Source organism: Myxocyprinus asiaticus, chromosome 23 (assembly GCF_019703515.2).
Source record: "Myxocyprinus asiaticus isolate MX2 ecotype Aquarium Trade chromosome 23, UBuf_Myxa_2, whole genome shotgun sequence".
NCBI classification, from domain to species: domain Eukaryota; kingdom Metazoa; phylum Chordata; class Actinopteri; order Cypriniformes; family Catostomidae; genus Myxocyprinus; species Myxocyprinus asiaticus.
The window spans coordinates 46790482-46815938 of record NC_059366.1 but is presented as its reverse complement, the minus strand read 5'-3'; the positions used below and the strand labels follow the sequence as shown (position 1 = coordinate 46815938).

General features: G+C 39.0%; 1 protein-coding gene across 1 annotated transcript in view; it reads right to left on the bottom strand.

The window, feature by feature from the left end:
* LOC127414379 (serine/threonine-protein kinase 32C) overlaps positions 1-25457 on the bottom strand; it is a 123592-nt gene that overhangs the window by 67120 nt on the left and 31015 nt on the right. Inside the window, exon 2 of the mRNA XM_051652377.1 lies at positions 20586-20641. Coding sequence (XP_051508337.1) covers positions 20586-20641 — 56 coding nt within the window. The remainder of the gene's footprint in view (positions 1-20585; positions 20642-25457) is intronic.

Sequence of the window (25457 nt, the reverse complement as noted above, 5' to 3'; positions counted from 1 at the left end):
GACTACAGAGGAAAGCGCTCAGTTCAAAAGCCTACATCTCTGAATGCATGGGGGTGAATTAGTGCCTATGGAATGGGCAGCTTGCACATCTGGAAAGGCACCATCAATGCTGAAAGGTATATATACAGGTTTTAGAGCAACATATGCTTCCATCCAGATGATGTCTTTTTCAGGGAAGGCCTTGCATATTTCAGCAAGACAATGCTAAACCGCATACTGCATCTATTACAACAGCATGGCTTCGTAGTAGAAGAGTCCGGGTGCTGAACTGGCCTGCCTGCAGTCCAGACCTTTCACCAATTGAAAACATTTGCCGCATCATGAAACGAAAAATACAACAAAGAAGACCCAGAACTGTTGAGCATCTAGAATCCTGTATCAGACACGAATGGGACAACATTCCTCTCCCAAAACTCCAGCAACTGGTCTCCTCAGTTCCCAGATGTATACGGACTGTTGTTAAAAGAAGAGGGGGATGCTACACAGTGGTAAACATGGCCCTGTCCCAACTTTTTTGAGATGCATTGCTGCCATCAAATTCAAAATTACCATATTTTTTTACTTAAAATGGTACATTTCCTCAGTTTAAACATTTGATATGTTTTCTATTTTCTATTGTGAATAAAATATGGGTTTATGAGATTTGCAAATCATTGCATTCTGTTTTTAATTTACATTTTACACAGCGTCCCAACTTTTTTGGAAATGGGGTTGTATTTAGTGGTGTTTTCCAAGGCACTACACTAGCTCTCAGGGTGGAAAGAGAGGATGTACAACAGGATATTTCATGTCTATCGTGACATCTAACCCTGGTGCTGAACGACAGATGCTCCGCTGGCTCATTCACTAATTCACTATTTACAGCCCTAATTCTACTGTAACACAGCTAAAGACAATATTGCATATGTATATGATGTTGACTGATCCAGAAAATCAGATTTGAATAGTTTTGTTTTGAGTGGTGGTGGTGTAGTGGACTAAAGCACTGAACTGGTAAGCAAAAGGTTGTTGGTTCAATCCCCACAGCCACCACCATTGTGTCCTTGAGCAAGACACGTTGCTCCAGGGGGATTTTCCCTGTAATAAGGGCACTGTAAGTCGCTTTGGATAAAAGCGTCTGCCAAATGCATAAATGTAAATGAATAAGATTTCAAACCATACTGTATATGTATGTGGTTTAGATTGGGTTTGTAAAGAACAGATTTCATGTGTTCAGATGTGAGTCATAAATGTCAAAAAAGGGGATTTTCTTTTAGCATTTCCACACAAAACACACAAGCATTGTGACAATGAGTGATGCATCTTCAGACAATGCAAAAATGTAGTCCTGAAAATTCTATTTAGAAATATTTACATTGACTAAATAAGTAAATGTAAATATTTAAGATGTTCTAATGAAGTAATATACACGAGTTATGAAGTGTGTGAGGCATCAGATGCACTGGTTTATGTAACACTGTTTAACATGTTGGTCACGGTTATAAATGCAGAGCCTGTGGGGTTTACAAAGCCATTTTACTTTAAGTCTCTTCAATCCCCACGACACTGATATATTTAGCAGCTCTATCCATTGTTGTCACGGCGATCCTCAAGGGGCGGCCCAAACCAGCGATGAGAAACCAGTGTGTTCTGTTAAAGCTACAGCGTTTGCTTTCTGGGTCACAGAACTGCTGAGCAGAGCTGAAGAGAGACGGATACTGTAGAACAAACCACGACAGCTGCGGCCACATACACTCAGACAAAAGACACATGAGATGCCTGCACACATGAGATCTCCTTAATATCTCAACTGTTTCTCCGAGACAGAAGGGAGATTTAATGGAGAGCAAAAGAAGACTTGAAACTTGTGCTCAGACTTGGATCTCAATATGAAAACAAACATTTCTTATCAAAATCTCCTGAAACTAAACGATCTAAGTTATGCTTTCCAAGTTTATTTTATAACGATATACTCTTACTGCATGTCAACTTTTGACTTAGTTCTCCTAGGACTGAGAACTCCATTAAGTCTCGTGAGCAATGAAAGAGCAACTTTTAAACAATATAAATCTCCTCTGGGTCTGTCTGTTTCTTTCTGAAACCACACTCACATTTTCAAGACTATTACAATCTTATTTTTCTCCAAACAAAGGCTCTGCTGTCCAGACAGAATAATGTTCCCCCATGACTCAATTTAAGAATGCTGGAAATATCTTACCACGGTAATAAATGGCCTGCATTTCAGTTCATATTTAAATCACTTATCCATGAGATGTTTTGTGGACTCTACTGGAGCCGAACTAAACCAATCTGACTGCAACAAGCAAAGTGATTTTTCTCTGGAATATATTACACACACAAACACACACACAGACTGATGTGACATCCACACACTCTTTCAAGCGCTGATGAGTCTGTCAGACTGATAGAAATAATTTCCTCGTCTTTAAATGTGTTTTTTGTCAATGGTTTTCTCTTGATCTTTCGTGACAGCTGACGGGAAATGGAGGCTTATAAACTAATAAACGTATAATCCAGAAAAAAAAAAAAACATGCCATTCATCTTTTAACTGTATGCATTTGTCAGACAGTCTTATCTAAGGCTATTTATACTGCAATGTTCACATTTTATATTTCAAAGTATTGTGATATCAATATTTTTCACATTAATATTTGTGATATTAAACAAGTATGTGAGAAGACATTAGATCAACAAACAATCCATTATTTCTATTCAACCACAACAAACACAGAACAAGCGAAGTGTATCAGTCTGAGGGGGGAATTCATTAATTCTAAGAATAAACCGCGCCTGGTAAAAGTGCCATTTTTTTGCATGTGCCCTCTGTGCTGGTTTAGCGCCTCATTCACAAAAGGAATTATGAAGATCAGGCAATGGTGCAAACGCAGCCACAAAAGCTGTGCTGATGCAATTTGCATGGTGCAATTCTGATCTTGCGGGCCGATTCTGAGCGTTATATCGCAGAGGACGCAGCAGATCACGGTGATCCGGACTGTAAAGCATCACTCCACTACTGTGATCCAGACACCTGATTCATCTCTTTAACATGCCGAGAGTGCACTTGTTTACACAGCGCATCTGGATATACTGTATACGGGTCATGTAAGCGCAGCGTAGTTCTAGCGGGAAGACTAGCAGCTGTACATCATCGCACCATTAGCTAGGTAACTCCTCGCCAATCACATGTAAGCCATTGCTTTATAAGTCTGCTCACAATCTATCACATTGCGTTTCAGTGTGCTAACACGGCAGGGTGCTTCTCAGGCTACGTCTACCTTAATCCGGATACATTTGAAAATTGTGTTTTTGTTTTTGAAACGCTCTCTGTGTCACACTGCCATTTTCAAGAGTTTTCCAAAAGTTGCTTGTCTACACTGAAACGGATGAAAACGCTTAAATCCCTTTACTGCTCATGCGAAAAATCACCATGCATTTATGATCTGATACGCAACTGTTCTCATGATCCATCACCGGACACTAATTCCAAGAAAAATTCCTGTCGCCTTTGAAGGAATGCAATGTGAATGTTGTACAAAGTAACATTTATCTTTAATAACACTATCAAAGTGAATATCAAAAACACCGTCTCAGTGTTGACAGAAGGTCAAAATGTAGAGAAAAATATGCGTTTTCAAAGGAAAACTTATTAATGTGGAGGTGGCCTCATTTCTTAAACTGTGCATCCTCGTTTCCTCGCTCCTCCGTCCTCGAGCCCGTGACCCAGAAACCTATCAAAGTCCGTCATCATTAAGAACGTATCAATTCTCTGAAAACACAGCTAGAGTTGAGGATCGAAGATCGAGGATGGAGGAAGCTTACCGAGGACACTTGAGCGAGGAAACACGGGAGCATTCTATGCGGAAGACTTTTTGGTTGAAGCACCTGACGAACACAGAAATTCTCCTCCCCCTTCACATCCCACACAACAGTTTTAAGGCATCACGGCATGTCCGAATCGACTGTTAGTGTCACATCCTGTCTACTAATGCAGCGTTCCATTCACCTTGATATCGCCGAACATAAAGGCATTCCATTGCATGATGATCGGAAGATGAAGTATAAGGAAACAAAACTGCAACGCTCCCATTCATATAACAAGTGCCCGACTGTCAAAAGAGTCTCCTGGCAACTGAATTGCGGAGGATAAAAGATGCCATGCATTTGTTCTACAAGTGTATGATTATACAGAGTATAGAGATTAAATAGAGTATAATTTACTGTGTAACGTTTGCTAAACAAGTTTTACTACCATGTCATGTAGGAACGTTGACTCATTGCTGCATTTTATTTATTTAAAAGTGAATGTTTATCATTAGTTTTGAACATCTTCCTGAGTGCCGACATGTTTGTGTGACGTCATGCACCTGCATCTCGGCAGTGCAGTAGTGCATTCCCGCATGAGTTTAAGTTGGAACGCCGCTCTTACAGAAAATCTAGAGTTGCTGCAAAATGATGGGATCAAAATACCGTCAAATGTATTGTGGTCATGGATCCAAAAATAATAAGCGCAGATCAAAAAATAAGCGCAAAAATAAATAAAAAGCGCAAATCAAAATAATTAGCGCAGATCAAAAAAATAACAAACATGAATCAAAAATATATAACACATTTAAAATATGCTGCAAAACAACAACAACAACAACAACAAAAAACAGAAAAATTAAAGCAAAGTCATCAGAATTGCAAACAAAATCATGTTGTGCTCTCTGACAATTTTGCTCATATTTTCAGTTACAGGGTATTTTTCTTTGCTTTTGTTTCCAAGTTCTGCGCTTGATTTTCCAAAACTTGTGAGTAGAGTTTCATGTAAATCAGGGGGCGTTTTGCGTCCCTGCTGGTCCACTAGTTCTTGATTGACAGCTCCTCCTCTAGCCAATCACTGGAAGAGGGGAGGTGACGTCACTCCAGTGCGACTCCGACGGCTGCTGCTCAATATTATATTATTTGTGGTTGATAGAAACGCTGCTTGTGTCTGTTTTGAGTATTTTCTGCAGCTAGAGGAGGAGCTGTCAATCAAGAACTAGTGTACCAACAAGGACGCAAAACGCCCCGATTTACATGAAACTCTACTCACAAGTTTTGGAAAATCAAGCACAGAACTTGGAAACAAAAGCAAAGAAAAATACTCTGTAACTGAAAATATGAACAAAATTGTCAGAGAGCACAACATGATTTTGTTTGCAATTCTGATGACTTTAATTTGTCTGTTGTTTTTTTGCAGCATATTTTAAATGTGTTTATATATTTTTGATTCATGTTTGTTTTTGTTATTTTTTTGATCTGTGCTAAATGTTTTGATCTGCGCTTATTATTTTGATTTGCGCTTATCTTTTTATCTACACTTACAATTTTTTGATTCACGCATATTATTTTTGGATCCGTGACCGCAATACTTTTGATGGGATTTTGATCCCATACAAAATTGCCACTCGTTATTTTCACATGCAAATGAGCTTGTTATTCAGCGCAAATGTTTGCCAAAAGTTTGCAGCTCTTCACAAGTAGTAGTGAACCTCTGGCAAAACATTGGCCTCAGTGAAGAGTTTGCCACAAAGCTCGTGTGAAAATTAATGAGTGGCGAATTTGTGGCTTGCAACTCTAGATTTTTTGTAAGGGTGATTTCAAGTGGCATTCCATTGCACTTTTACTAGTAAGAAGTTGGGAATTCCGTCTTTCCAAGTTGAATGGAATGAATGCATTCCTCTAGTACTGGTCAGTTTTTGAAGGCCCATTTAACTCATCATTTTTAACCTACAACTTCATTTCTATAGAGAAATAAACATTGTTGTTACTAAATGCTTATTTGCTTTTCATTATGTTGAAAGTAGGGGTGCGAAAAAATATAGATTTTCCGATGCATCGCGATCTTCACTTGAACGATCTCAATATCGATTCTTAAATATCAAGATGGATCTTTTACTCTATGTGCCACGCTCCATTATAATTAGAGGAGCGCTTTGCGACTAAAATGTACATTGGCAACTGGCGGGAAAATGTTTCAATTTCACTTACGAGTAATTGTGTAGTACAGTGGTGGAGTATTCAGCAGTGAGATACTTCCACTGTGTTGAGAGTAAAATTTCCAAAAGGAGAAAAGTGTCCAAAAGTGAAATCCTCGTCACCCATCTGTCACTGAATAAGGTCAGTTGTTGATTAAAAACACCAAAAAAAGAAACATTTAATTATAATCACCTGTAGGACAGATGCTGTTCAAGGTTCTCTCAACATGTGCTCATTCACAGGTGCAGTTTACATAAATGCCGTCTTTCTTAAAGAGACAGTACCGGTTTTTAACGTGTTCATCAAATCAATGTAAATACCTGTAAATAGTACAAATTATGCTATTAAACAATAAATATGTAACAAAAATTATATATGCAATATATTATCATATTTATTGATTGAATACGTGGATTTGTTAATTTGTTTTAAGCAAAAATGTGACCAAAATGTACGAGTATTGACTATCACCCCTGGAGTCACGAGTTCAAATCCAGGGCGTGCTGAGTGACTCCAGCCAGGTCTCGTAAGCAACCAAATTGGCCCGGTTGCTAGGGAGGGTAGAGTCACATGGGGTAACCTCCTCGTGGTCGTGATTAGTGGTTCTCGCTCTCAATGGGGCGTGTGGTAAGTTGTGCGTGGATCGCGGAGAGTAGCATGAGCCTCCGCATGCTGTGAGTCTCCGCGGTGTCATGCACGATGAGTCACGTGATAAGATGCGCAGATTGACGGTCTCAGAAGTGGAGGCAACTGAGACTCGTCCTCCACCACCCGGATTGAGGTGAGTAACCGCATCACCACGAGGACCTACTAAGTAGTGGGAATTGGGCATTCCAAATTGGGAGGAAAAGGGGATAAAAATGAACATTTTTGTAATGTACATTGTTCCCCTGTATAAGTCCCCTAGGACAGAATTTCTTTCATATGTAAGCAGAAGGGACATTATAACTGAAATATACCCATATGAATAGATATCGAATTGAATTTAATCTGAATCGAATCAAGAGCTTGTGAATCAGAATCGAATTGAAACGGGAAATACCCTGCCCTAGTTGAAAGCTCATTTCAATCTGTTTTCGATCATTAGACACGATGTTATGGTGTTTTGGAAGGCTTTTTGAAACCAGTGCCCTTATGAGGTGTCTTCATACACAAAACAGCAGCTGTCTTAGCTTCAGGACGCAGTGTACAGTACCATCACCACTGCACCCTTGAGCAAGTGACTAAACCCCAGGGTAAATGCTCCTGCATTAGACTGGTTGACACATGTTTGGATGAAACACATCCGTTAAATGACAAAAGGAACATTGTTGCTGCCTCTTTATATCAAATACACAGAGACAACGTTTACAATTGCACCCACAGCCCGAGGAGATCATTTGAAATGCTTCTCCAGAGAGTCTCAAGCTGACAACCGAACATCCACAAACTCCGAGAAGAAAATGAAGTCCCTCTGTGTCTTCTGACAGAAAACTGACACTCTTCGTGCTTTCAGGGTCTCATCAGGCTCTCACAAACACACACGTCATGGCCAGAGACTCTTTTCTAAATAACTCTTCATATCCCTCATCCTCTCCACGCTGAACATCGGCGATATACTAGATTTTCATATTTCCTAAAGTGAAATAAAAGTTGTGTTTGCCGGTGCAGAACTTTCATGACTGTCATGATGCCAGTGTTTTCTGGGTGTTTTTTTTTTTTTTTTTACTGTCAAATTCTAATCATGTAAAAGTCTAATACTTAAAGATACAGTGTTCCAAGCAATGACAATTTTTCGAGCAATAGTTACAGTGATGCCTGACTTAGCAATCACCACTAATTAGCAGTAGGTTTTTCCAGTTCAAGAATGTTCACAATTTAGTATGTGCAGTTCCCAAACTAATTAGCTCCAGTTCTGATGAGCGCTCAGTTTGTCATGTCCCAGTTGCAATTTATGCAGAACCTAAGATTGCAATTAAGCTGAGATTTGGCCTAAAAACAGTGTGAACCATCTATTTGAAGTTATTTGTATGCTGGCATGAGGCCTAAACTTTGAAAAGTGCTCATGTATCATGAGGAATAAATCTTTTCTTGATCTTTAGAGATAAAAGAGTTCATTGTACTATGAAAACATACAGTGACTTTCAGAACTCCAAATTAGTGATATCCGATTCATGAAAAAATCATTCATTTGAAACCATTCTTTTTTTAATGACTTGATCAAACCGATTCTCAAAGCGTTGGTAAAGCAATCAAATGTAAGGTATGATGACTATTTTTAGACTTAAACTTTGAAATGGGAACAATTAATATTGTCAATAATTAATATTATTAGTTATATTGGCAAAAGTTTTGTTAGTGCCCTTACAGAAATCAAGAGTTCACTGCAAATTTGATGCAAACTTGCGGCAAATTCGCCACTGATCATTTTCACGCGCAAATGAGCTTTGCGTCAAACTTGCGGCAAATTCGCCACTGATCATTTTCACGCGCAAATGAGCTTTGCGTCAAGCTTGCGGTAAATTCGCCACTGATCATTTTCACGCGCAAATGAGCTTTGCGTCAAGCTTGCGGCAAATTCGCCACTGATCATTTTCACGCGCAAATGAGCTTTGCGTCAAACTTGCGGCAAATTCGCCACTGATCATTTTCACGCGCAAATGGGCTTTGCGTCAAACTTGCGGCAAATTCGCCACTGATCATTTTCACGCGCAAACGGGCTTTGCGTCAAACTTGCGGCAAATTCGCCACTGATCATTTTCACGCGCAAACGGGCTTTGCGTCAAACTTGCGGCAAATTCGCCACTGATCCTTTTCACGCGCAAACGGGCTTTGCGTCAAACTTGCGGCAAATTCGCCACTGATCCTTTTCACGCGCAAACGGGCTTTGCGTCAAACTTGCGGCAAATTCGCCACTGATCCTTTTCACGCGCAAACGGGCTTTGCGTCAAACTTGCGGCAAATTCGCCACTGATCCTTTTCACGCGCAAACGGGCTTTGCGTCAAACTTGCGGCAAATTCGCCACTGATCCTTTTCACGCGCAAACGGGCTTTGCGTCAAACTTGCGGCAAATTCGCCACTGATCCTTTTCACGCGCAAACGGGCTTTGCGTCAAACTTGCGGCAAATTCGCCACTGATCCTTTTCACGCGCAAACGGGCTTTGCGTCAAACTTGCGGCAAATTCGCCACTGATCCTTTTCACGCGCAAACGGGCTTTGTGTCAAACTTGCGGCAAATTCGCCACTGATCCTTTTCACGCGCAAACGGGCTTTGCGTCAAACTTGCGGCAAATTCGCCACTGATCCTTTTCACGCGCAAACGGGCTTTGCGTCAAACTTGCGGCAAATTCGCCACTGATCCTTTTCACGCGCAAACGGGCTTTGCGTCAAACTTGCGGCAAATTCGCCACTGATCCTTTTCACGCGCAAACGGGCTTTGCGTCAAACTTGCGGCAAATTCGCCACTGATCATTTTCACACGCAAATGAAATTCGCCACTAATCATTTTCACACGCAAATGAGCTTTGCGGCAAACTTGCGGCAAATTGTCAATTGTTCCCAAAGGTTTGCTGCAGGTTCACCACTACTGGCGAAGAGCTGCAAACTTCTGGCAAACATTTGTGGCAAATCAAAAGCTCATTGGCACATGAAAATAATGAGTGGCAAATAATCATTTTCACACGCAAATGAGCTTTGCGGCAAACTTGCCAGAACTCTACATTTTTGTAAGGGTGATGTTCTCAACATTGTTAATGTTAGTAATGTTGGAAGGATAAACAACATTTGACACAATCTATTTAACCTAATAGTGAAAATACTGTGAAAAAGCAGTAATTTTACTACAAAACATAAATGTAAAATGTCGCACAGAGAACACTTTTGAGTGATCACACGATTGTAAATCGTTTTATGAACATGTTTAATGAAACGAGCCAGCTAAACGAAGCAATTTGCTAAACTTAATCGAAGTTCCCAACTCTACTCAAAATTTCCTCTCTAGGCCAAAAATACAAACTAACCATCTGCAAGTTTCTGAAGTCAGACGGACCACTCACCACACAGCTCTGATATCTCTGTCTGTATTGTTAAAAGCAGCTCATGTCAAGACCATCAACTCTGGAGGTCTGATCTCGTGTCTGAGAGAATATAATCCTGTCAACCCCCTGGCCACGGCGCTCTCCAAAGGAGCATGTCACACCACACACATCACAGCAGGAGACACACACATGGGCTCCTGTCATCAAGCGGCAAGGTAATTAAAAACCCCTCACACACAGAGACGGATGTTTAAGGTGGTTTGCTCTGATTTCATCTTACCATGTTTATATGGTTCCAAACAGCAGTATGTTTGCATCCAATCAACATCTGTTTACCACAGTAACTAGATAACCACCGAAGAGGAGACGCCAGCTACACTCCTGTTTTTGGTCCTTTACTTTAACTACTAAAACTTTACACGAACAAAACAACTAGCCTCATCACATGAAAATGACGTGACGTATATCAGCATTTCTGAGGTGAAATGTCCACTGTCTGGCTCTAAAAGCGAATTAAATCATGTTTTAAATCAACAAAACCATCCTCTCTACCCTAAACCTTAAACCTAAACCTAACCGATAGTGTCAGAAAAAGCAAATGTGAGATGAAAAACACAACCACATCATTTTGTGGTGCTTCTATGATACTTTGGGTTCACGTGTGGACTCGCGAACTCTTCATGACTCGTACCCTGCTCCTTCACATCACAAGTGCAACGCTCTATCAGTCGAGCTACCGTGCAATCTGATCACACTCAAACAAGCTTGTAAATGTAGTTGATTATGTAATACAAATGTTAAAATGAGTCATGCACTATAGTAAAACTGTTTAGATGTCATAAGATAGCATTGTGTGAGGAACAGGGCGAAAAGTAAGTGTTTATGAACTGATAATCTGGCGTTTTTACTCGTGACTTGTGTAAAAGTGAATAAAATTAATTGTTGTTGTAGTTCCTCAAATGTTCATTTCACCAGGAAACAAGCCACGTAAAAATCATGTTGGTATAGTAACGCAATTCTGTGAGACCAGACGTGCGGATGCATTGAAAGAGTTACAAAGAAATCTTAGGTCCTTCAGGCCAATTTGTTCCTCATGTGGAGGAATGTGAAAGTCTTCAGCTAAAACACATGCTGATGTTCAAATTTATCTGCTAGTTGCTAGGCAACCATACATTTCCATCCATCCCAAAATGACATAAAATGCAATTAGCAACAGATCCTTCATGCACGCAAAGTTCAGTGGATTTTCACCACAGGAATAAAAAGTTACACAACATCTGTTCAAAAAGGCAATAATAACAATATACAAGAGGATATATACATGTTAAAAATTAGATTCACCACAAGTGAAACTTCTATCATTTTGTCATCATTTGTCATCATCATTGTCACTGTTTACTCACCCTCATGTTGTTCACATCTCGTATTACTTTCTTTCTTCACAGGAAAACAAAAGGAGATGTTAGGCAGAATGTTGGTCACCATTCACTTTCATTTTATTGAAACAAGATGCAATAAAAGTGAACAGTGACTGAGACTAGCAAACTGCTTAATATCTTTTGTGTTGCACAGAAGAAAGTCATACTAGCTGGGAACAACATGAGGGTGATTCAATGATGACAGAAATTTATTTTTAGGTGAACTATCCTTTTAAAGGAATATTCCGGGTTTAGTACAAGTTCAGCTCAATTGACAGCATTTGTGGCATAATGTTGGCCACAAAAATTTATTTCGACTCGTCACTCCTTTTCTTTATAAAAAAGCAAACATCGAGGTCACAGTGAAGCACTTACAATGGAAGTGAATGGGGCACATTTTTGGAGAGTTTAAAGGCAAAAATATGAAGCTTATAATTTTATAAAAGCAATGGCATTAATTCTTCTGTTCTCCTGCTGTTGAAGTGTTCGTGTCTTCAGAGATGACTGATGTTATGAGCTGGAGACTCTCAAGGCTTTTCTCTGCTCTAAGGGGTTATTAATGTCTGCATGACATCTCTCACAGAACAAGAGGCTTCGCTACAAGGACACGATTTAATATTCAGTCCTGCCGCACACATACTGACAGCAAAAGTGTAAAGTTGTATATTAAAACAGCTGCTCTTTGTGTATGAATTCATCCGCACATGAGAGAATAAAAGCATTAGCAATCGTGTTTTCTCCTTCTCATCACTCAGGTGTAAAGCTCAGGAGAATAGAAAGGAGAAAGCCTCTGCCATATGAAGCCATTTATCATATTTTTATGGTTCTTGCGATCATGCAGCGAGAGTAAACTTGCCCTGCCGTAAGGAGTGGGTGATGTGGAAGAGTATAACTCATGCAGACGTGATGTAATGCACCACAGCCGCTGATGTGGCTTTCAAAAGCGGGTCACTTATTTCCTAAAAGACCGTTTAAAAAGAGAAAAGGGAAAGATCACAGACTGATCCGATCAGACGCACCGAAGAACAAATATTACATGCGGTGATTCAAAAAGAGACAGAGACAGTAATGAGTCATTTTATCACTATAGATCAGCGGTCAGCAACCTTTTTGACATGGAGTGACATTTGCATTTTTTTTTATTTTAATCGTTTGTTTTTCATTACAAATTATATTATCAGCATAACAGTTTGAGTGAAAAATTTGTGCAAAACCTGCATGTGAAAAGTCTTGCATGTGAATTTTCACAGAGGGTTAGTGTGTTGTGAAAGTGCTCTAATGAAATAAACCTGTCCTTTTGTTCAAAATGAGTTAACACAGTTAATGTCACAAATTTGCTTATTTGATCACTGATCATGAAATTGTGTGGAATCTTAAATATTTCTTATATTATGTCATAAATTTGTCAAAATCACAAAAGCAACAGAGAGAGAGGAGCAAGCTATTTTATTTATATGAAGTTTTTCGCACCTGCATTCCAATCTACATCTTGATGTAATCCTTCCTCATGATCACGCAGCGTGTTTTCATCAGCTGAATCAGAGGCTAAACACTATTAAAGTGTGACGAGACTCGCGATGCACGTGTAAGCCATTGGTGCATCACATGCTGATCAACTATTCATCCCTTTTGGTGAATCGCAGCTCCAAAATCCTAAAACCAGGTTTCCAGGTTTAATGTACAGTTGTGCTCAAAAGTTTGCATACCCTTGGAGAATTGGTAATATATGTACCATTTTTGAAGAAAACATGAGTGAGCAGGCAAAACACATTTCTTTTATTTCTTATGGGATTCATATTCAACTGTAGGTTATAACAGAATGGAACAATCATAAAACAAAACATGGCAACAAAGAAAAAAATGAAATGACCCCTGTTCAAAAGTCTGCATACCCTTAGTTCTTAAAAAGTTGTCTATGAGGCCCCAAATACTTGCAGGTGGTATAGCTGCCCATTCGTCTTGGCAAAATGCCTCCAGGTCATGCAAAGTCTTTGGTTGTCTTGCATGAACCGCACGTTTGAGATCTCCCCAGAGTGGCTCGATGATATTAAGGTCAGGAGACTGTGATGGCCACTCCAGAACCTTCACCTTTTTCTGCTGTAACCACTGGAGGGGCAACTTGGCCTTGTGCTTTCGTGCAGAAGAATGCAAATTGTCTGCCAGTATTTTCTGATAACATGCTGCATTCATCTTGCCATCACTTTTCACAAGATTCCCCGTGCCTTTAGAGCTTACACCCCCCCAAAACATCAGTGAGCCACCACCATGCTTCACAGTGGGGATGGTATTCTTTTCACTATAGGCCTTGTTGACCCCTCTCCAAACATAGCGCTTATAGTTGTGACCATAAAGCTCTATTTTGGTCTTGTCACTCCAAATTACAGTGTGCCAGAAGCTGTGAGGCGTGTCAAGGTGTTGTCGGGCATTTTGTAACCGGGCTTTTTTGTGGCATTGGCGCAGTAAAGGCTTCTTTCTGTCAACTCGACCATGCAGCTCATTTTTGTTCAAGTATCGTCGTATTGTGCTCCTTGAAACAACCACACCATCTTTTTCCAGAGCAGCCTGTATTTCTCCTGAGGTTACCTGTGGGTTTTTCTTTGTATCCCGAACAATTCTTCTGGCAGTTGTGGCTGAAATCTTTCTTGGTCTACCTGACCTTGGCTTGGTATCAAGAGATCCCCGAATTTTCCACTTCTTAATAAGTGATTGAACAGTACTGACTGGCATTTTCAAGGCTTTGGATATCTTTTTATATCCTTTTCAATCTTTATAAAGTTTCATTACCTTGTTACGCAGGTCTTTTAACAGTTCTTTTCTGCTCCCCATGGCTCAGTATCTAGCCTGCTCAGTGCATCCACGTGAGAGCTAACAAACTCATTGACTATTTATACACAGACACTAATTGCAATTTAAAAAGCCACAGGTGTGGGAAATTAACCTTTAATTGCCATTTAAACCTGTGTGTGTCACCTTGTGTGTCTGTAACACGGCCAAACATTCAAGGGTATGTAAACTTTTAATCAGGGCCATTTGGGTGATTTCTGTTATCATTATGATTTAAAAAGGAGCCAAACAACTATGTGATGATAAATGGCTTCATATGATCACTATCCTTAAATAAAAGTTTTTTTGCATGATCAGTCATATTTTCAAAATCAATGCCAAAATTTCACAATTTCTGCCAGGGTATGCAAACTTTTGAGCACAACTGTATATTTGCCTGACCCAAGCAAAGCGGGCACGTTTACTTGCATGATTAACCGAAAGTGAAGCGCTGCTGGCTCGTGATGCACGAATGGCTTGCACGCGCTGCAAGATTCTGTTGGGTATACTGCAGTCTCGTCACATTTTCACTTTTTGTTTAGCCTCCCATTCAGCTCATGAAAATATACTGCATGATCATGAGGAAGGATTACATCAAGATGTAGATTGGAATGCAGGTGCAGAATTTACATAAATAAAATGGTCTACTCCTCTCTCGCCGTTGCTGGCGTGCCAGTGGTTACCCCTCTGCGTACCAATGCTGGCACGAGTGCCATAGGTTGCTGACCCCTGCTATAGATGATCATAGAGAGAATATGATCTAATGAGCATTAAAACCCTTTCAGGCTCAGAGGTTACTGGGAGAAACACCTATTCTAGTCCACGACTCTCATGTTGTGTTAGAGTTTGAAGTACAGTATGTGAATAAAGGAAAGCTGTACAGCACAGCTGTAGTTTATGTTCAAAGTTGTGTGTTACAGTCAGGACTTATGAAATAAAGCTTATCAGCGATAAAACATTTTAAATTAATAAAGAAATAATGATATAAAAATAATGAATGAAAAATAATGATACTGCTATACTCTTGGGAGAATTTGATGAGATTTCATGTTGGGATCTTTGACTTTTGATTCCAACCCTTGACAAATCTGAGCGCACTGAGTAGGAGACAGTGGCTACGTTTACTTGTACACCAATACTTTGTATTGCAATAATCCAAGTATAAGGAATAATCAGATTAAGATGTTTACATGATTTGGGCAAACCTCTTCAATCCTGTTTACATGCTACTTGCCATTACTCTGATTATTTGCTGAGAAATGTGATGTTTTAATTTAATTTTTTTTATGAATTAAAAAAGTGAAAGTAAAAAATAGGAAAAATATAACCGATCAATAAATATTTTTTATGAATTAGCTAATGTCACTCTATAACTATTCTTTCGACCACTAAAGGTAGCTTCACTAATAATCTTCCAGATCTATCTCATACACTCAGTAAGCCAAAAAGTCTAGAAGAACTTGATGTAATAACAGAAAGTATAAATACAGTCTTCTCTAGCACTCTTGATAGTGTGCCCCCCCCACCTTCGATGAAAGAAAGTTAAAGAAAAAAGCCCCACACCATGGTACAATGATCACACACATGCTCTCAAGACAGCAGCTTGGAAAATATTTTGTGGTGCATGGAAGGATAGTGTCTGTAGCTACAGACAGGCACTAAAAGCTGCCAGGTCAGCATATTTGTGCAAATTCAGAAAATAACCACAAAAATCCTAGGTGTTTATTCAGTACTGTGGCTAAATTGGTTAGGAATAAAGCATCGACTGAACCAGATATTCCGTCGCAGCACAATAGTAAAATTGGAATTATGCAATCATCTGTCAGAGTACCTCAGAAAACAGTGTCTCATAATTTTCCTCATGAGCAACTTCAATCCTTTGCTGTCATAGGTCATGAAGAGTTAACAAAACTTATCAAAACATCAAAAGCCACAACATGTATGTTAGATCCAATACCAACTAAGCTCTTAAAAGAGGTATTCCCTGTAATGTCAGAACCTCTTCTTAATATTGTTAACTCCTCTCTATCCTTAGGACATGTCCCAAGAAACTTTAAAATGGCAGTTATCAAACCGCTTATTAAGAAGCCTCAGCTTGATCCTGGAGAATTGGCTAATTATAGACTGATTTCAAATCTACCATTAATGTCTAAAATACTGGAAAAGTAGTGTCCTCCCAAATATGTTCATTTCTACAGAGAAATAGTATATATGAAGAATTTCAGTCAGGATTTAGGCCCCATCACAGTTCAGAGACTGCACTTATCAGAGTTACTAATGACTTGCTCTTATCATCTAATCGCGGCTGCATTTCTCTTCTAGAGCTTTTAGATCTTAGTGCTGCCTTCGACACGATAGATCACGACATTCTCTTGAATAGGCTGGAGAATTATGTTGGCATTTGTGGACTTGCATTAGCATGGTTTAGGTCCTATTTATCAGACCGCTACCACTTTGTCTGTGTAAACGAGGAATTGTCAAATCAAACAAAAGTTAAGTATTGAGTGCCACAGGGATCAGTTTTAGGGCCTCTGCTTTTCTCCTTATATATGCTTCCCCTGGGAGATATTATCAGGAATCGTGGAATAAGTTTCCACTGTTATGTCGACGATACCAACTTTATATTTCTTCTAAACCTGACGAAATTTCACAATTCTCCAAATTAACAGAGTGTATCAATGAAATCAAAGATTGGATGGCCAGAAATTTCCTTCTACTCAATTCCGACAAACAGAGGTACTAATGATTGGACCGAAAACCTCTAAAAATAAGCAGTTAAGGTCCTGGGTAGCTCAGCGAGTATTGACGCTGACTATCACACCTGGAGTCGTGAGTTCGAATCCAGGGTGTGCTGAGTGACTCCAGCCAGGTCTCCTAAAGTAACCAAAGTGGCCCGGTTGTTAAGAAGGGTAGAGTCACATGGGGTAACCTCCACGTGGTCGCTATAATGTGGTTCTCGCTCTCGTGGGGCATGTGGTGAGTTGTGCATGGATGCCGCGGAGAATAGCGTGAATCCTCCACACGCACTACGTCTCCGCGGTAACGTGCTCAACAAGCCACGTGATAAGATGCACGGATTGACGGTCTCAGACGTGGAGGCAACAGAGATTCGTCCTCCACCACCCGGATTGAGGCGAGTCACTATACCACCACAAGGACTTAGAGTGCATTGGGAATTTGACATTCCAAATTCGGGAGAAAATAAAAAAAATATATATATTTTTTTAAATTTGCCAAAATGTTCATATCGGTGCATCCCTATTAATTATAAATATAGTTTAAGCCATACAAAGTTTATATAAATATAATTAATATAAAAATAAATATTCCTAATTTGATATTCATATTAGTGGTCAACAGATAAGGGGTTTTCACTTTCAGTGGTCTATTCTTAAATCAGTATAATGAATGTTAATTAAAACATTTATTAAAATGGCTACATTTATTGTATTAGTATTTATTACAATGCATGAAAAAAGAAAAGGCATATTCGTTGCTGCATTTGAGCTTCAGCAATGGCTACAATTTATCTTAACATGAATGAATATTAATAGTAATAAAAGTATGTCATCATATCAAAAATGTGTTATGGATATGGGGCTGTTTATTTTACACTCCAGTTTGGTTGCTTTACGTAAAACACCAAACAATTAAGACAATGACGTTTCAAAGATTTTAAAATTTGCTCAATGCTAAAGGTTAGTCTCAGTCAGATTTTTTATTTTACACATTTTAATTTAATTTAGCAATTGTCAACAAAATAAAAAAATAAATAAATAAATAAAAAAAGAAGAAGAATATTTTAAGTTTCATTAATTTAGTTAAAAATTACACAATTTTGCTGGAATTTTGTTATGAAATTGAAATGAAATATGATCCATGCAGTAATTTCCATATCAAACAAGGAGTAAACAATCCTATTTATTTCTTGTAAGATTCATTTTTCGGTCATTGATCTGGTGTCCAGGAATTTGACATAGCCGAGATGGCAACCCTAGATATGTGTGAAATCTTCCTCATACTAAGCCATCAAAAGAATATTTGAGGAACAAAATCACCTGTCCTTGCGCTCAGATGCCGTTGTCTATTTAAAGAGACAGTACCGATTTAGCGTGTGTCTGAGTATCAAAGTAAATATTTGTAAATAGAACAATTTATGCATGTAAACAATAACCATAACAACTATATATGCAATATAATAAATGCAGTGCCAAGACATTTATTGATGGAATATATTGAATTTGACCATTTTCAAAAGCTAAAATGTGACCAATATGATGAAAAACTAATGACAACATTTATAATTTGTAAAATTTATATATTCAAAATTGTACCTAGAAGGGTGACCTAGAAATGTAGAAGGTCCCTTCACAATTAACAGCATGAGCTGAGAAAGAATTTATTTTATATTTAAGTTAAATGGACATTGTACCAAAATGTGTATGAATTGATATAGAATAAAATCAAAATCAGAATCCAATCAAGAGCTTGTGAATCAGAATCCAATCGAAAGTTGTGAATTACTTATGAATCAGCACTGTACTATATATAGTACATATAGATCTATATGTGATCTTTTTATCTCACCAACATTCAATTCAGACTGCAAACGGACATTCACAACTTTAGAAAATATGTTTTCTTTTACCGTGGGGCTTTAGATTTTGCAGATGGGGAGCACCACTGCTGGAAAACGGTGCAAGGAAATGCCGTTTTGCATGAATCCATGAAGTAAGTGCAGCTTCTTCTGTTTTGTGATGTTTATTAACCTGTGCTTGAGCTTAACATCATCCATCTGCAGCACTGATGCAGGCACACTTTGATCAGAGTGGAAGAAATATGATTAAAGCGTTTACATGCCTGTATAAAGCAGTTAAAATAGGAGTATTCCGCGATTATCAATACTCTGATTATTAGCATAATCACAATAAAATAATCACAGTATTCTGTTTACACGAGCAACAGTTTAATTGAAGTATTCGCTTAATCACATAATAATCGCATTATGATGGTGCATGTAAATGTAGCCAATAACCACATTTCAATGCACTTAAGAAAATGGTTTATTCCTGGGCTTTTGCAGAAAGTGGCGATATAAAACGTCATGAAAACTAGAAGACTGATTTTACCTTACACCGTTTAAGGGATTAAGTGAAAGTGGTTTAACACACCTGGGTTTCTCCCGGAGAATGCGGCTTATGTGGTCATGTAAACGCAGCGTTTTAACCGGTTTTTTTAAGAGTACGCATGTGCGTGAACAGACCGGATAATTAACGTCATAGGATGGAGCCCAACAACATATCAACACAGCAGAAATAATTCAACATTTCTGGGAGTACAGTGGGGAAATCACACACACACTATATAAACTATACCCATTTATACACACCAATGTAAAATATCGACTGTCCCTCACATTCGTGTATATGCGCTCGTATATTGGGGGAATCCTGGAGTTTTATGTAAGAGGGAAACCCCACTATTGCAGCGTAATTCCGCTGCAGGTCACAATAGAAAGTGAAGAAAACAAACACAGCAACAACTCTGGAATATCTGGAAAAAGAGTGAAGCAACAGAGAATAAAATAGCAAAGTCTTCCACAGATCCCATATTTGTAAGTTACACAAGTGTCACAGGGAAATTACAAGCTTCTTACTGACCTAGCCGCATGTATAAGGGAGTAAAGAGTAAGTTGCTAACACAGGGCATGTAAACGCATATGCCAATTGTAGTCTAACCAGCTTTCTAGCAATTAACAACTTTCTGGTGTCCATGCAAGCTCTTCTGAAACTCTAAAGGTCTTTCTTATGGACACCATATCGTCTTTCTCAAGTCCACTCACAGTTTAAATCTCACACACACACTCATGTTAAATTAATTAACAGCTCTGCCCCAGATTAATTGAAAAATGTAAATGTAATTACTTGAGGCCTACTTAATGCTATAAATCTCAATGCGCCCTCATTTCAGATAACAAGAGCTTGAGGTACTGTAATTAGAGTGGCTGAATTACCCAGGGTGCCCAGCCACAGTGTCGTTTTCCCAACAGCATTGATTTCGATCTCTTAATGTGGTCTGATGAGACACACAGAGTGGCAATCCAAAATCAATCCAAATTCACCTGAATCAGCCTCTGTTGTCCCGGGTCTCAGTCTTTCCTTTAGTTGATGGCTCTTTTCACAGGATTAAACATTTGTTTCATCATCTATCCATTCATTTATTTTTACAAGTTCCTCGCGAGGAGGCGCCACTGAAGGATTTGTGGAGTCTTACATTTTACAGAGTTCAGACATACATACATAATAGATATGAACGAGTCATCTTACCTTCCCAAAACTCCCCTTCCCGATGGCTCGGAGGATCTGGAAGTGATCGAAATTCACTATGGAGAAAAAAGAAAAAGCAGATTAATTAAATGAACAGCAAACACACAGTGCTCAAGAGGAATCAGTCACCAAAAAAAAAAAAAAATCATAATTTACTCACCCTCATGTCATTCCAAACCTGTATGACTTTCTTTCTTTTGTGCTCTTTTACATACAGTGTAAGCAAATAGGGTCAGATGCCGCCAAGATCCCAGTTTTGGGGAGTTTTTAACTAAAAGTAGTGTTGCTACTAAACTACATGTTTCAGTAGCGTGACAATAGTTCAGCTATTTTTTCCAACAGTGAAGCTTTTTTCCAACAAGCAGCATAGCATTTAAGTGAATCGTTTTTTTTTGGACAGTTAATGTAAACAAACCAGTTCACATAAATGATTCACAGATTCATGGTTTTGATACAACAGATACAGTAATACTGTAGTATCCATATAGTAACCATGGTTTTACAATAGTAATATTTGAGTTACCATGGTTAATTTTGTGGTTACTACAGTTCCCTATCTGTCACTCACTCGACGTTGTGTCAATGTAGTGACACTAGGGGTCACTCTTGGGAGCCCAAGACACCTCTGGTCTTTGATAAAAGGACAATGAAAATTGGCGAGCGGTATTTGCATGCCACTCCCCCAGACATACGGGTATAAAAGGAGCTGGTATGCAACCACTCATTCAGATTTTCTCTTCGGAGCCGAACGGTCATGCTCATTGAGCTGAATACTACTGTTCATTCACCTGCTGGATCTGACGGCGCATTTCAGCGGCTTCTCCTTCCTCTGCACTGGTGCACTGCAGAGAACGCCCCTGGGCGCTTCGGCAGAAAACAAGAGAGTGTATTTTCTGAAAGAGTGGCACACACGGAACGTCTTTTTAAAGATGAAGGGAACTAGGAGAACTTGAAAAATTCTACACAGAATGTCTTAAATACAGAATCTACACTGACTTTCTCCTCAGCTATAAAAATTCGGACTGGTGCCAGCAAGTCTGAGTTTCTCACATCTGGCAAATCTTAACTGCCGTAAGAACAGTGGGGAATCTTGGAAAAGGCAGAGTGAAACCCCTCTCTCCTCTTTGTGTTAATCAGATAAACCCCTCTACTCATCACATGACTAACCAGACCATTTGCTCATGGTGGCCGTGGCAACCCATGAAATCACAGAATGAAGGCCTCCATATTCTTCAATATAACCAACACTCTACAATTAAAATTATTATTCTAATCATGAGGCATGCTTCTGGCTTACCATCTCACATGAAGCTTAATTCATGAACATTTGACATGGACTTTGGACTTTTCTTATTTCACTACAATCCAAATACACAGCCATGTGTAGGATTATACTAAAAATATGAACAAATGTATCCAATGCAGATGATAACCCTGACAATTATGTTTTTCATAACATGTAATGTATTATCCATGTTTAAAACTCATGCATTATAACCGAATTATGACTGTAATTTACTAAGAAAGTACAAGTGTTTGGTATGTAATTGATTGTCTCTTAAATTCCAGAATGATGGTGTGAAGTACAGGTATATTCGGGTCATTTGCAGTTATAATTTTCATGATTAAACATTGCCCTGTTTTGAGTGGGAAAAAGAACAATGGGCCATAAATTAATTATCTCAAGGGGAGGACAGCAAAGGGAGAGATCCAGCAAGTACAATTCCTTTGGGGGTTGGACAAAACAGAAAGGGTTAAAAGGCCATGCCTGACCCCATTGGTCACTCTTCTCTGCTCTACGGCCTTCACACAATTTGACCTCTGTCCCGGGAAGTCCAGAGTTCTCTCTTGAGGGAGTCCTCGCCTCTGGGGCTCTGCCTGGTCATTCCATCAACCATCCATCAAACCAAACAAAGGCCTCCTGGAACTGAACCAAGCCAAAGGACTTCAAAGAACTCCACATGCCAAACAACACAAGTACAGTCTTCCAGATGTTCGCTGAAATCTGGTGCTTTCTTTAATATAATTTGAGTAACCCAATCTCAAATCATGGCATACTAAATGAAGTTCTCAGGGTTTGGTCAAGGCAAGGTCTATAGACTCCATAAAGTTAATTATTTATCTGTTACAGATAATTTTCCATTCATCTTCTGTCAAAGCTCACTTACCAACCCATGTTTATGTTTGTTTGTCTATGTGTTAGTTTAGTTGTTTGTTAGTTTAATTGTTTGTTGTAAGTTAGATAATAAAGACTTGTTTATATTCAAAGAGAAGTTGACTGTGTATTTGATTAAATTATATCGGTTCCTTGAGATCTGTCGATCCTAAGGTACATGCTCATAAACAGTATTTCAATTTATTTGTGATATTATTTTCAATGGCCATGAAATTAGTATTACCATAAGAATTAATCTTACGTTCTGATCAACTCGTTGCTGGCCGAAGACTTTGACCGGACGTAAACATTGATTCTTTTAATATTACCCAAATCAATCGCTAATTCCCTTATTGAGCTAAATTCCTTGAAATTATTAGCAGATTCAACGAGCCTGTTGTATTACATATTGAATGGTGGATAATTTTAATCAGATTTCTAATCTGCTCAGGTGTCAATTATCTTGCATATATATTTCCCTATATTATTTTGGTGGTCAAACGTGGCCAGGATTCTTTAACTAATTATTTACATATAAAATCCTACAAGCTTGTGGCTTGGGAAGACACAGTTTCAAAGAGGCAAATTCACTAAACAGTTGCGCCACGTTTGCACATGGTATTTCAGCGCAGAAACCAGTGTCTTATTTACTAACCACCCGCAATCTATTTTAGCATGCAGAATCAGCACTGAAATTGTGCTGCATCTTGAGTATTTAAATGAAGTCATTGTCATTCCTTTCCACGCAAACACGCCTCCTTTCTCTGTAAATTATGCTTATTATAGATTGCTCTTCATTCACAAAAATTGCCAGGAGCAGTTTAGATTGCACTATTACTGTGAATGAAAGCAGGTGGTAAAATTAATTTTATTTAAAAGAGATTTGTGTACATTTTCAACTGATCACATTAGCAGTTCATCAAATAATGATCAAATGATGGAGAAGACGTTATCGCCTGGCATACGTATATCCAGATGTGTGGTAGTCAAGTGTACTTTTGGCATGTTTAAGAGATGATCTGGATCATAGTGTTGCTGTACAGTCCCGGCAGGGTGCGTCACATATGGTGGTCTGCAGCAACCTCCGCTGTATAGCTCTCAGAATCAGTACACAAAATCGAAAATTGCACGTGCAAATTGCGTTCTGCGCACAATTTGTGGGCATATTTGCGCTGTTGACTGATCTGCATAATTCCTTTAGTGAATGGGGCGGTAAACCAGTGCAGAGGTGTGTAAACAAATAGCGCATTTACCTGGCACAATTCATTCTTAGTGAATTCCTCCCAAAGTATTTTCCCCAACACTGCAAAATCAAAAAGTGACCAAAAAAGCACTATAAGGACAGACTTAGGGTGTGTTCACACTTGGCAGGTTTGGTTTGATTAAAACGAACTTTGGTGTGATTACTCTGTTAGTGCGGTTCATTTGAACAAGTGTGAACGCTGTCACCCGAACCTTGGTGCGCACCAAACAAGCGGACCAAGACCGCCTGAATAGTGGGTCTCGGTCCGCTTCTAAACAAACTCTGGTGCGGTTCGATTGATATATGAACGCAGCCTGGACCAAAGACGTCTAAACGGACCAAAAACAGGAAGTGATTTGCCTAATACTGACCTCAAGCATACCTGGTTCTTCTCATCATAGAAGCTATGTTGCCCATTACAGTTCGGTACAGGCGTCGGAACCGCCGTCAGAACCGCCGTCAGCCGTCCTTGCAGCATATCTTCGTTTGTGTGTGCAACAGAGGAATTCCTGGCACTGTTTTGACTCCTTTACACATTTTATTAGCTCTTTGTTTGTTCTCAGCTAGTAAAAATACCACCATATATACATGTATAAATATAACGAGCGCATTTAGCCCAGCAGCCAGCATTGTTTTGGATGATCAGCAAGTTCCGTCAAAAAATATACGTCATAAAAGCTGTCCAATCAGGTTGTGACTTTTTCCTGATGCCTTTGGTTTTGTATCTTTAGGTTTGGTGTTAAAAATGGCAGTGTGAACGCTAAGCGAACCAGGACTAAATGTATCATTTTCTTTTTTGGTCCGGACCAAGAGAACCGAACTACATGTGTGAACACACCCTTAGTCCCCACTCACTTTCATTGCATGGAAGAGAGCAGTGTAAACATACTGCCTAACATCACCTTTTGTGTTCCATTGAAGAACACTAAAACGAGTTTGGATCAACATGAGGGCGAGTAAACAAATGAGCAAATGAGTAAATAATTATAGATTTTTTTTATTTTTGGGTGAAGTATTCCTTTAAGAAGTTGGATCATAAAGAAAAAGCTAATTAGTTCTACCTTTCCAATCATCTTGATTTCACAGCTGTTGTTTGGCATCTCATTGGCTGAGTTCGAAATGTCATACTACCATACTACTCTGTTGTATATAAATATGGCATAAATAGAAAGAGTAATATGATATTCCGAACTCAGCCATTGGTTGTGACAGTCCAACAAACTCAAAGCTACTCAAAGGTCTTTATTAACTATCTGTCGCTCTAACAAACTAATCAGAATGCTCATTAGGTGAATGTCAGAATTCTCCTCTCACACTGATCTGTCTGAGATGGTGAAATGTGTTCAGCTGTTTTTGTCCACTCAAGTCGTATCAACGTCACAGTGCTAAATAAGCAATTACGAGTCAATCTCTCAGGTTACAGACTCATTTACCGGTGTAATGGATGTTAGATGAAAAGATTGCATATTAAATT